The sequence below is a fragment of the Hypanus sabinus genome, chromosome 24, assembly GCF_030144855.1.
Source record: "Hypanus sabinus isolate sHypSab1 chromosome 24, sHypSab1.hap1, whole genome shotgun sequence".
Taxonomy (NCBI): domain Eukaryota; kingdom Metazoa; phylum Chordata; class Chondrichthyes; order Myliobatiformes; family Dasyatidae; genus Hypanus; species Hypanus sabinus.
The window spans coordinates 34,301,201-34,313,384 of record NC_082729.1 but is presented as its reverse complement, the minus strand read 5'-3'; the positions used below and the strand labels follow the sequence as shown (position 1 = coordinate 34,313,384).

The 12,184-nt window shown below is 43.9% G+C and overlaps 1 protein-coding gene across 1 annotated transcript; it reads left to right on the top strand.

Moving 5' to 3' along the window:
* Nucleotides 1-1,499: 1,499 nt before the first annotated feature.
* On the top strand, nt 1,500-4,054 carry LOC132380730 (probable G-protein coupled receptor 139). Its single transcript, XM_059949721.1, has 2 exons — nt 1,500-1,569; nt 3,159-4,054. The coding sequence occupies exons 1-2, from the start codon at nt 1,500-1,502 to the stop codon at nt 4,052-4,054; spliced, it is 966 nt and encodes a 321-aa protein (XP_059805704.1).
* The last annotated feature ends 8,130 nt before the right edge of the window (nt 4,055-12,184 follow it).

The following is a 12,184-nucleotide window of genomic DNA, read 5'->3' as shown; positions in this document are numbered from 1 at the left end:
CGCGGACACGATCCGACACGTTCCTGACAATGGCACAAGGAGGCAACATACCATCCAGGTGTGTCGCGAGCACGGAATCTGCAGTCTGTTATTTTAATTATGAAACTTCCCGTCATTAGTGTACTTCTTTCACCCCGCTTCCTTTCTGCATCACAGAGCAAGACTCAGTACCAGACACTTGATCGCTGTGATTTTTTCTCAACAATATTCATTGAGGTTTACTTATTACTGAGGGAAACGGCCACAGGAGGACTCGGCTCCTACTGCCTACTCCTTTCCCCACTCCTGACAGTCACCTTACCTCTGCCACGTAGGGGTGACTACCTCCCTGTAGATCCTATCTATCACCTTTTCATTCTGACGTATGGGCGAGAGGTCGTCCACTTCCTTAACAGTGTCCTTAAGGAGAGGCAGCTTGCTGTAGTTTATGTCGATGTAGCTATCGGAGATGCTGGACTTGTCTCGAGGAATATATTTACTAACAGAAAAAAAAATAACATGCAAATTAATGTCACCTCTGAAGGGCTTTTCCTTCTCGTCAATGTATGCGCAGCTTTTTTTAATCTGGGTCTGTACTCGTTGGAGTTTAGAAGAATGAGAGGGTACCTCATGGAAATCTATCGACTATTGCAAGGCATAGATACAGTGGGTCTGGAGAGGATGTTTCTGAACATAAGGATGTCCCTTTAGAACAGAGATGAGGACGAGTTTTATCAGAGGGAGATGAATCTCTGGAAGGTATTGCCGCAGACGGCTGCGGAGGACATGATTTAAGGTAAGTTAAGCAGATGTTGATAGATTCCTAATTAATCAACGGAGAAGGCATGAGAACTGGGTTGAGAGCGTTAATAAATCAGCTATGATGGAATGGCGGAGCCGACTCGACGGGCTGAATGGCCTAATTCTGCTTCTTTCTCTTATGCTGTTATGGTACTTTTGAATTGAGTTCCTATCACATGATTGGCTGATTGGATATTTGTATTAAGCAGCAGGTCTACAGATGTACCTAATAAAGAAGTGGCCACTAAGTATATGCATACATTAAATGTATTGAAAAAGATAAGTATCCATTTTATACAGATAATGCATACGTATGATTTGAATAATTGTCATATAAAGTCATACCCGTGTGTTCAACATGGCAAAGCCGGAAAAGTGTTAAATATTGAATTTTGAGGTTTGAAAATACATACAATACCTTCCCTCCTCCCACCCACCCCCTCCGCCATCAAAAGGAATTGCATCAATTTCCAAGTATGCGAAGGTACTCTAATTCGGTTGTTACCAAATCTGTTTGCTCGTTAGCTGCTAGCAATGGTAATTGAGACGTACGCCATTATGTTTGCTCAGGGACTGCATCTTAAGTTAATGTCATTCCACGTGATTGAATTGTAAACAACATGAACTTATTTAACTGTCTTGCAGTATTGAACACCATGTATATTAACAATAAGAGCACGGCTCTTCTTAGGATCAGGTCTCGCAGATCCTCTTGGAAAATGCACGCACCTCCCAGAGGCTTGGTGTACGCAATTTACTACACGGCTCTTGCAGTGATCGCAGTTCCAGGTAATGCACTTCTTACTAATCAAGTGTTTGGGCTGTTAATTCTATTGGTCTTGTGAAATTTATGAATTGAATTCCTGACACATAATTGGCTGAGCAGATATTTGAATTGACGACCAAGTCTGTGAGTGTGTGTGTGTGCGCGCGTCCGTGCGTTCGTGCGTGTGTGTGCGCGCGTCCGTGCGTTCGTGCGTGTGTGTGTGTGTGTGTGTGTGTGTGTGTGTGTGTGTTGTAATTTGCAAAAGAGTTCGCACATAGTATCTACTGAGTGTTTATCAATATTAATTAAAATTTAAGACTCACAGATATTGCTGTTTCTGGGGCAAACTGAACTGGAGACGAATGTCCTTCCACCATGTGTCCCGACTCAAATCAAAGTTAATGCACGGAGCAAACGGCATATGAAACAGCTGACATGGTTGCGAAAACGTCTACGTACCCCAAATATATAATTGTGCCTTGCACCCTTGCACAGTATGGTTCATAATGAATAAATATGACTTATACATTGTTATATAAATTCATACCGCACTGTTTGACATTTCAAGGTCTATAAGAACGGCATGACAATATGTAGGGGGTAGGGAATGATAAGTGTGAATTACTTTAAGGCAGTTAACTCGACGCATTTTGACATAGTTAACGTGTAACAGTTGATTACCTGAGGAGCAAATATTCTCTGCCTTAGATAGACGCAGCGTGTCTGGGTGCATTGCATTAACGCGTAGTTATTTGAGTCAGATGGGAAGGAATTTCTTTCAATTATTCTGTGTCTTTCCTTCTTTCCTTTTACTCCCTAGCCACAGTTCTTCCCCTCTCTCCACTCCCCTGGGCTGTCAATGCTCTAACGCGTGGCTATTTGCTTTACTGCTGCATTTCTGTCAGCCTGAATCTGTCTGGCCGCTCTCCTCTGATCTCCCTTATTAACAAAGCGTTCTTCCCCTGAGACTGCCGCTAGCTGGATGATTATTTTTGTTGTTTCTAGAAATATTCGCTGTAAAAGCTAGACTCTAGAATTCTTAACCTAAGATGCAAGTACCGTTTGCTCAATAGTATTTATCCATGGCATGAATAAGATTGGAGTCTAGATTGGAGTTCTAGAGCGCGTTGTGCGTGAAACTCCCAGGAGATCAGCAGTTTCTCAGATACTCAAACAACCGGCAATCAATCCACGGTCAAAGTCACTTATATCACACTTCTTCCCCATTCCGATGTTTGGCCTTAAACACAACTGAACCTCTTGACTATGTCTGCATGCTTTTTATGCTTTGAGTTGCTGCAACATGAACAACGAGCAGGTGTATAGGAGTTCCTAATGAAATGGGCATTGGGTGCATTTTAGATTATCGTGTGTTAATGAATCAAGCCCAGAATGCTTTTTCTTTACTCCTTTCAGTTACTGGGCATTGAGTTTCCCATACCGATCGTAATTTGGATCGTAGTTTGGATTATCTCAAAAGTAAAGCATCTATAGACGTTTCTCACAGAGTTTTGGTGACATGCAGAAATGACAGAAACTTCTGAGTTTAACCTTCTGCATAACGCCTGCTCCATGCGTGTTCTGTCACTAATTTCCAATGTTTCTCCCACAGTTAATATCGTTGCGATTGTGATCCTGTCCCGAGGAAACTGCGGTCTGTCCAGATGTATCAGCCGATACCTCGTGTCCATGGCGGCGACGGATCTTCTGGTAATTCTGACCGCCGTGATACTCAACCGGATTCCCGCTATTTATTTCCCCGGTAGTTTCCTCTCCATCACACCAGTGTGCAGGTTCAGCATTGCAGTAATTTACGCCGCTAGGGACAGTTCGGTTTGGTTAACGGTCATGTTCACCTTTGATCGATATGTCACCATCTGCTGGCAGAATCTGAAAGCAAAGTATTGCACCCACAGAACCGCTGGCATAGTTGTCTTTGTCGTCTGTACTTTGGCCTGCGTGATCAACATTCCCTGGTACTTTGTGCACGAACCAGTCTACGTCGTTAACAACGTGCCCTGGTATTGCAAACGGAGGGATATCCATTATTCTTTTCTATTCTGGACAATATTTGATTGGACCGATCGCGTTCTGACTCCATGCCTGCCGTTCCTGCTTATTCTCTCGTTCAACGCTCTGACTGTTAGGCACATTCTGGTGGCCAGTCGGGCCCGTAGGAGACTCCGCAGTTGCTCCGCAGGAGAAACACAGAGCGACCCGGAGATGGAAAGCCGCAGGAAGTCGATCATCCTGCTCTTTGCAATCTCGGGATGTTTCATCCTACTGTGGATGCCTTACGTAGTTCAATTCTTTGTATTTCAAATAAGTTACACAGTTAATGGCTACAACGACCCCAGATTCATCCTGATGGAAAGTGCCAATGTGTTTCAGATGTTGAGCTGTTGCACAAACACGTTTATCTACGCAGTGACTCAAAACAAATTCCGGCAAGAGTTGAAGGTTCTAATGAAATTTCCGCAGAACTTTGCACGTTCCTTGGCTAAGTAGAGGATCTAGCAGGTTCCTGCAAAAGAAAAACTGAAAGTAAAAATGAATAACCGAAAATTAAATATTTCAACTTCTTCTGTTTAAACCACAAATATTTTTTGCTCGAAGCTCCAGACTTAATGTGAATTGCATATTATGCTGTCATTGTGCATTGGAAATCATTTTTGAACCTAAGGAATTGTTTAATAGTCTGTGTTCTTTTGTAGAGCTCTCAGATGTCTATGACCTCCCATTACCCCCACACTCCGCTTCCTGCAGGGATCGTTCTCAGCGTGATTTCCTTATCAATTCGTCGCACCCCTCTGGTGATTTCCTTATCAATTCGTCCCACTCCTCGCACTTATCCCTGTGCGCGGAAGAAGTGCTACACATGCCCATTCAGTTCCTCCCGTATCAACATTCAAAGCCCCAACCAGCCCTTCCCTGTGAGGCGTTATTTCACCTGCGAGTCTGCCGGAGTCATCGACTGTACCCGATGCTCTAACTACAGCTTCCTCCACATCGGTGAGGAACGACGTAGACTGGGGGGCCGTTCACTCCGTCGGCAACAAACAGAGTTTCCCAGTGGCCAAACACTTTAAGTCCACTCCCCATTCCCATTCGGGTGGCGATCAATTGCCTCGTCGACAGCCATGATGAGGCCACTCTCAAGTTGCAGAAGCAGCACCACATGTTCCGACTGGATACCATCCAGTTTGAAGGCGAGAACATCGATTTCTCTAACTTTCGGTGTTCTCTCCTGATTTCCCAGTTTAGTTTCCCTCATCCCTCCGCTTCTCCTCTCCTCCCCTTCACTTCCCCCTTCTGCTCTTCCTCCTTTGCGTGGTCCACTCTCCTGTCCTATCAAATTCTTTCTTCCTCAGCCTTTTACTTTTTCCACCTATCGCCTCTCAATTTCTTACTCCATCCCCGTTGCCACACTTGAGTTCATCTGTCACCTTCTAGCTTTCACTCCTTTCCCTCCCCCGCCTTCTTATTCTGGCTTCTTCTCCCTTCCTCTTCAGTCCTTATTGGTGGCCTCACCTAATGAACAGCCTGACATAGTGTTGGAGGAAACTCCATGTGAGACTCTGGGAGCTTAGTCACCCTGATTTGCCTTAGAACTGCACACAATACTTCCTCTGAAATCTGTATAAGGTACATGAACCTGGAGATGCTTTGCCTCACTTCCGTAGAACTTGTGATCATCCCCTGAGTAAATACAGAGGCATCAAAAAATATTTAAGATCTACCCAATCTGTTTTGGCTCCAAGCATGGATGACAGGTCTGACCTTCTAGAGGAACAATTTGGTCCTTTGCAATCGGTTTGATCTTACTATATCTGTAGAATGCCTTGTGGTTGTCTTTACTTTGTCTGATAGGGCAACTTCATGCTTTCGTTTATCCCTCCTGATTTCTTTCTTAAGTGTTCTCTGGGATCTCTTGTACTGCGCGGCATGTCATACGTAAAGTGTACTGGGCGGCAGCAAGGCGTTCACAAGTCTCACAGCATTGCAAGAAGCTTTTACCCAGCCTGACAGTTTTTATTCTTATACTGTGGTAACTGCTGCCTGACGGTAGGAGGTAGAAGAGATTGTGGAAACAATGGGACGAGTCATTGACAACGTTGAGGGCTCTACGAACACAACGCTTCTGATGTGCACCCTGGATGGACACAAGATTGCGAATAAAAGTTACAACAATAAACGATATTTGGACATCGTGACGTAATTAAGAGTTGCTCAGTTGTCCTCGCGGTCGATGACGAATTCTTGATCTAATGTCAAAAGGAGGCAGTTGATGTGCGTGCAGCAAACTGCTAAAGTTTGCGAAGGAGCGAGTGAAGAAGAGTACAGTAGTTGAAATCTCTTCCTGTCTAACATTATACCGGGTGATAGTGTCAGACGCTTTAGCGTGTCAATTCGACCTTTGCTTAATGAACCGTCTAACAACACAACACACATATCCTACGCATTCTACTGATTCACCACTCTCTGCCTAAAGAAACTCCTCCTCATTTCTATTCTAAAATGACGGCCTCCATTCTGACGCTGTGTCCTCCACTATAGGAAACACACTATCCACATCGACTCCATCAAGGCTTTTAATCATTCGACGGTTCAATTGCATTACCCCTCATTCTACTGAATTCCAGTGAATACAGATCTAAAGCCATCAAACGCTTTTCATCTAACAAGCCGTTTAATCCTGGAGACACTGTCCTGAATCTTCTTTGAACCCTCTTTAGTTTTAAAACATCCTTACTTGGCTAAGTGACCCTGAAATGCTCACAATACTCCAAATGAGGCCTCCCCGGTGCTTTATAAAGTCTTGACATCATATTCCCTGCTTTTATATTCTAGTCCTCTTGAAATGAATGTTAACATCGTATTAGCCTTCCTCACGACAAAATCAACCTGCAAATTAACAATTAGGGTATCCTGCATACTAACTCCCAAAACCTTTGCGCTTCAGAATTTTCCACTTTCTCTTCATTTACAAACTAGTGAACCCTTTCAATTCGTAAGAGGACCAAAACTGCTCGCTGTACTTCAATGCAATTTAACCAATGACTTCTAAACCTTCAGCATTACATCGCTGCTTCCGGATTCTACTGATTTCAAAATGAATACGGTCTTTGCATCTGCATTCCTTTCCACGACTCAACATAAGGTTAACCTGTATGGAATCTTCATGAGGACTCCCAAGACTCTTTGCATCATAGAAGCATAGAAACATAGAATATAGGTGCAGGAGTAGGCCATTCGGCCTTCGGCCCTTCGAACCTGCACTGCCATTCAGTATGATCATGGCTGATCATCCAACTCAGAACTCTGTACCTGCTTTCTCTCCATACCCCCGATCCCTTTAGCCACAACGGCCATATCTAACTCCCTCTTAAATATAGCCAATGCACCGGTCTCAACTGTTTCCTGTGGCAGAGAATTCCACAGATTCTCCACTCTCTATGTGAAGAGGTTTTTCCTCATCTCGGTCCTAAAAGGCTTCCCCTTTATCCTTAAACTGTGACCCCTCGTTCTGGACTTCCCCAACGTCGTGAACAATTTTCCTGCTTCTAGCCTGTCCAATCCCTTTAGAATTCCATACGTTTCAATACGATCCCCCCTCAATCTTCTAAATTCCAGAGAGTATAAGCCTAGTCGATCCAATCTTTCTTCATATGAAGGTCCTGCCATCCCAGCAATCAATCTGGTGAACCTTCTTTGTACTCCCTCTATGGCAAGAATTTCTTTCCCCAGATTAGGAGACCAAAACTGAACACAATACTCCAGGTGTGGTCTCACGAAGGCTTTGTACAATTGCAGTAGAACCCCCCTGCTCCTGAACTCGAATCCTCTAGCTATGAATGCCAACATACCTTTCGCCTTTTTCACAGCCTACTGTACCTACATGCCCACTTTCAATGTCTGGCGTACAATGACACCCAGGTTTCGTTGCACCTCCCCTTTTCCTAATCGACCACCGTTCAGATAATAATCTGTTTTCCTGTTCTTGCCACCAAAGTAGATAACCTCATATTTATCCACATTAAATTGCTTCTGACATGAATTTGCCCACTCACTTAACCTATCCGTCACCCTGCATCCTTCTCACTGCCGCTCAGCTTCGTGTTATCCGCAAACTTGGAGATCCTGCATTTAATTCCCGCGTCTAAATCATTAATATATATTGTAAACAACTGGGGTCCTAGCACTGAGCCTTGCAGTAACCCACTAGTCACGTCCTGCCAGTCTGAAAACGTCCCATTTATTCCCACTGTTTGTTTGCTGTCTGACAACCAATTCTCTATCCACATCAATACAAGAACCCCAATACCGTCAGCTATCCGTTTGCACACTGATCTCCTGTGTGGGACCTTGTCAAAAGCCTTTTGAAAATCCAAATGTACCACATCCACTAGTTCTCCCCTATCCACGCTACTAGTTACATTCTTAAAAAATTCTATAAGATTCGTCAGACATGACTTTCCTTTCACAAATCCATTCTGACTTTGTCTGATGATTTCACTGCTTTCCAAATGTGCTGCTATCACATCTTTGATAACTGACTCTAGCATTTTCTCCACCACCGATGTCAGGCTAACCAGTCTATAATTCCCCGGTTTCTCTCACCTTCCTTTTTTAAGAAGTGGGTTTACATTAGCCACCCTCCAATCCTCGGGAACTAATCCAGAATCTAAAGAGTTTTGAAAAATTTCCACTAATGCATCCACTATTTCTTGGGATACTTCCTTAAGCACTCTAGGATGCAGATCATCTGGCCATGGGGATTTATCTGCCTTTAATCTCTTCTATTTACCTAGCACCACTTCCCTACTAACATGTATTTCCCTCAGTTCCTCCATCTCACTAGACCCTCGGTCCCCTACTATTTCCAGAAGATTATGTATATCCTCCTTAGTGAAGACAGAACCAAAGTAGTTATTCAATTGGTCTGCCATGTCCTTGTTCCCCATTTTCAATTCAACTGTTTCAGACTGTAAGGGACCTACATTTGTCTTAACCAAACTTTTTCTTTTCACATATCGATAAAAGATCTTACAGTTAGTGTTTATGTTCCCTGCCAGCTTTCTCTCATAATCGTTTTCCCTTTCCTAATTCAGCCCTTTGTCCTCCTCTGCTGGACTACCAGTCCTCAGGTGTACCACTTTTACTTGCTAATTTGTATGTTTCTTCTTTGCACTTGATACTATCCCTAATTTCCCTTGTCAGCCACGGTTGCACTACCTTCCCTGGTTTATTCTTTTTTCCAAACTGGGATGAACAATTGTTGTAGTTCATCCATGCGATCTTTAAATGCTTTCCATTGCATATCCACCGTCAACCCTTTAAGTATCATTTGCCAGTCTATCTTAGCTAATTGACGTCTCATACCTTCAAAGTTACCCTTCTTTAAGTTCAGAACCTTTGATTCTGAATTAACTATGTCACTCTCCATCTCCATCCACCATATTATGGTCACTGTTACCCAAGGGGCCTCGCACGACAAGATTGTTAACTAACCCTTCCTCATTGCTCAATACCCTGTCTAGAATGGCCTCTCTCTAGTTGGTTCCTCGACATGTTGGTTCAGAAAACCATCCCGCATACATTCCAAGAATTCCTCAGCACCCTTACGAATTTGGTTCACACGATCTATATGTAGATTGAAGTCATCCATTATAACTGCTGGCCCTTTTTCGCACACTTTTCTAATTTCCTGTTTAATGCCATCCGCAGCCTCACTACTACTGTTAGGTGGCCTGTACACAACTCCCACCAGCGTTTTCTGCACCTTAGTGTTATGCAGCTCTACCCATATCGATTCCACATCCTCCAGGCTAATGTCCTTCCTTTCTATTGCGTTAATCTCCTCTCTAACCAGCAACGCTACCCACCTCCTTTTCTTTCCTGTCTATCCCTCCTGAATATTGAATATCCCTGGATGTTGAGCTCCCATCCTCGGTCAGCCTGGAGCCATGTCTCTGTGATCCCAACTGCATCATACTCAGTAATAACTATCTGCACATTCAATTCATCCACCTTGTTACGAATGCTCCTCACGTTGGCACACAAAGCCTTCAGGCTTGTTTTACAACACTCTTAGCCCTTATACAAGTATGCTGAAAGTGGCTATTATTGATTTTTGCCCTGGATTTGCCTGCCTGCCACTTTTACTTTTCACCTTACTACTTTTTGCTTCTACCCACATTTTACACCTTTCTGTCTCTCTGCACTTGTTCCCATCCCCCTGCCACATTAGTTTAAATCATCCTGAACAGCAGCGGAAAACGCTCCCCCTAGGACATTGGTTCCAGTCCAGCCCAGGTGCAGACCGTCCTGTTTGTACCGATCCCACATCCCCCAGAACTGGTTCCAGTGCCCCAGAAATTTGAATCCCTCCCCCTTGCACCATTTTTCAAGGCGCATATACATCTGAAATATCCCCCTATTTCTATTCTGACTAGCACGTGGCTCTGATAGTAATCCAGAGATTATTACCTTTGAGTTCCTACTTTTACCTTTATCTCCTAACTACCTAAATTCATATTGTAGGACCTCATCCCGTTTTTTTAACTATATCGTTTGTACCTATGTGCAACACGACCTCTGGCTGTTCACCCTCCCACACCAGAAGGTCCTGCAACCGCTCAGGGACATCCTTGACCCTTGCACCAGGGAGGCAACATACCCACCTGAAGTCTAGTTTGCGGTCTCGTTACCCCTTACAATTGAAGCCCCTATCGCTATAGTTCTCCCACTCCTTTTCCTTCCCTCCTGTGCCGCACAGCAACCCATGATGCCACGAACCCGGCTGCTGCTGCCTTCCCCTGTGAGACATCTCACATCAACAGTATCCAAAACAGTATATCTGTTTAGGAGATTTTTGGTTTTAGAATTTTCTCCCCATTTAGAAAATAGTGTACGCCTTTATTGCTTTGCGAAAGTCTACAGCCATGCAAATCCCTCACTATATTCCATCTGTCACTTCGCTGTCTATTCTCCTAATCAACCAAAGCAGTTCTGCAGGCATCCATTTTCCCTCAACACTACCATTCCCTCCACCTATCTTCATATTGTCATCAAAGCCATCAATTCCATTATCTAAATCATTGACATATAACGTGAAAAGAAGCGGTCCCAACAGTGGTCCAATGTGGAATGTCACAAGCCACCTGCACCCAACCAGATAAGGCAGCTTTCATTCCCAACTTTACCTTCCGACGGTCAACTAACCTTCTATCCATTCTAGTACCCTTCGCGTAATACCGTGGACTCTTATTTTGGTATTTAGCCTCATGTGCAGCATTTTGATAAATCCTTCTACCAAGCCAAATAAACAACATTCACTGTTTTCTTTTACTCCCTTGCCTGCTACTTCCTCAGAGAATGCCAATAGATTTATTAGGTACCCCCTTGGGGAACCCTGGCCTATTTTGTCATGCATCTCCAAGTACACCGAAATTTCATTCTTACTAACAGATTCCAAAATCTTTCCAACCACAGAAGTCAGGCTAACTGGCCTATAATTTCTTTTCGTCTGTCTCTCTCACTTCCGGACGAATGGAGAGACATTTGCAATTTTCTGTCCTCAGAAACTATTCCAGAATCTAGTGATTCTTGAAAGATCGTTTCCAATGTCTACACAATCTCTTCAGCTAATCTCTTTCTTAATACTGGGGTGTCGTCCATCCAGTCGAAGTGACGTACCTGCCGTCAAACTTTTCGGTTTCCAAAGCAACTTTTTCTTACAAAAAACAAGGACAATCACTTCTGTCCCCTGACACTCTTGTATTTCTGGCAATCTGCTAGCGACTTCCACAGTGGAGACTAACGCAAAATTAGCCAGGAAGGAAGTATTCATTTTGAAATAAATAGAATACGGAAACAGCGATGTAATGCTGAAGATTTAGAAGTCATTCCTTAGATTGGGGATCCATCCTGGCTCCGCTCGTGTTCAGTTGTAACCCGTCCTTTCTGTAAAGTTATATTTTTTCCCAGAAGAAATCCCAATGCTCCTGAAATCTCAAAGCCCGCCGCCTGCACTATTTCTCCAGCTACGCATCCACCTGCCAAATCATCCTATTCCTACCTGCAGTGTAGCGTGGCACAGACAGCAATCCAGAGGTTGCTACCCCGGGGGTCCTGCTTTTCAACTCTCTACCTAACTCCCTATTTTCTGTCTTCATTATCTCCTTCCCTTTCCTCCCTATGTTCTTCTTACCAAAATATGTACAACGACTTCTTGCTGTTAGCCCTCCCACTTTAGAATGTCGTGGACACGATCCGACACGTCCCTGACAACGGCACAAGGAGGCAATTTATTATTATTGAGGGAAACGGCCACATGAGGACTCTGCACCTACTGCCTACTCCTTTTCCCACTCCTGACAATCGCCCGCTGTCTGTGACTTAGTGGTGACTACCTCAACATAGATCCTATCTATCACCTTTTCATTCTCCCGGATGGGCGGGAGGTCATCCACTTCCTTAACAGTGTCCCTAAGGAGATGCAGCTTGCTGTACTTTATGTAGATGTAGCTATCGGGGATACTGAAATTTTCTCGAGGAACATATTTACTAACAGAAAGAAAAATAACATGGAAGTCTATGTCACATCTAAAGGGCATTTTCTTCACGTCAATGTAT

Excerpts from the sequence above, each read along its gene's own strand:
- LOC132380730 (XM_059949721.1), top strand. The coding sequence starts at position 1,500 with ATGCACGCACCTCCCAGAGGCTTGGTGTACGCAATTTACTACACGGCT. Across the intron at positions 1,570-3,158 it reads TGCAGTGATCGCAGTTCCAG|TTAATATCGTTGCGATTGTG; the intron begins GTAATGCACTTC and ends TTTCTCCCACAG.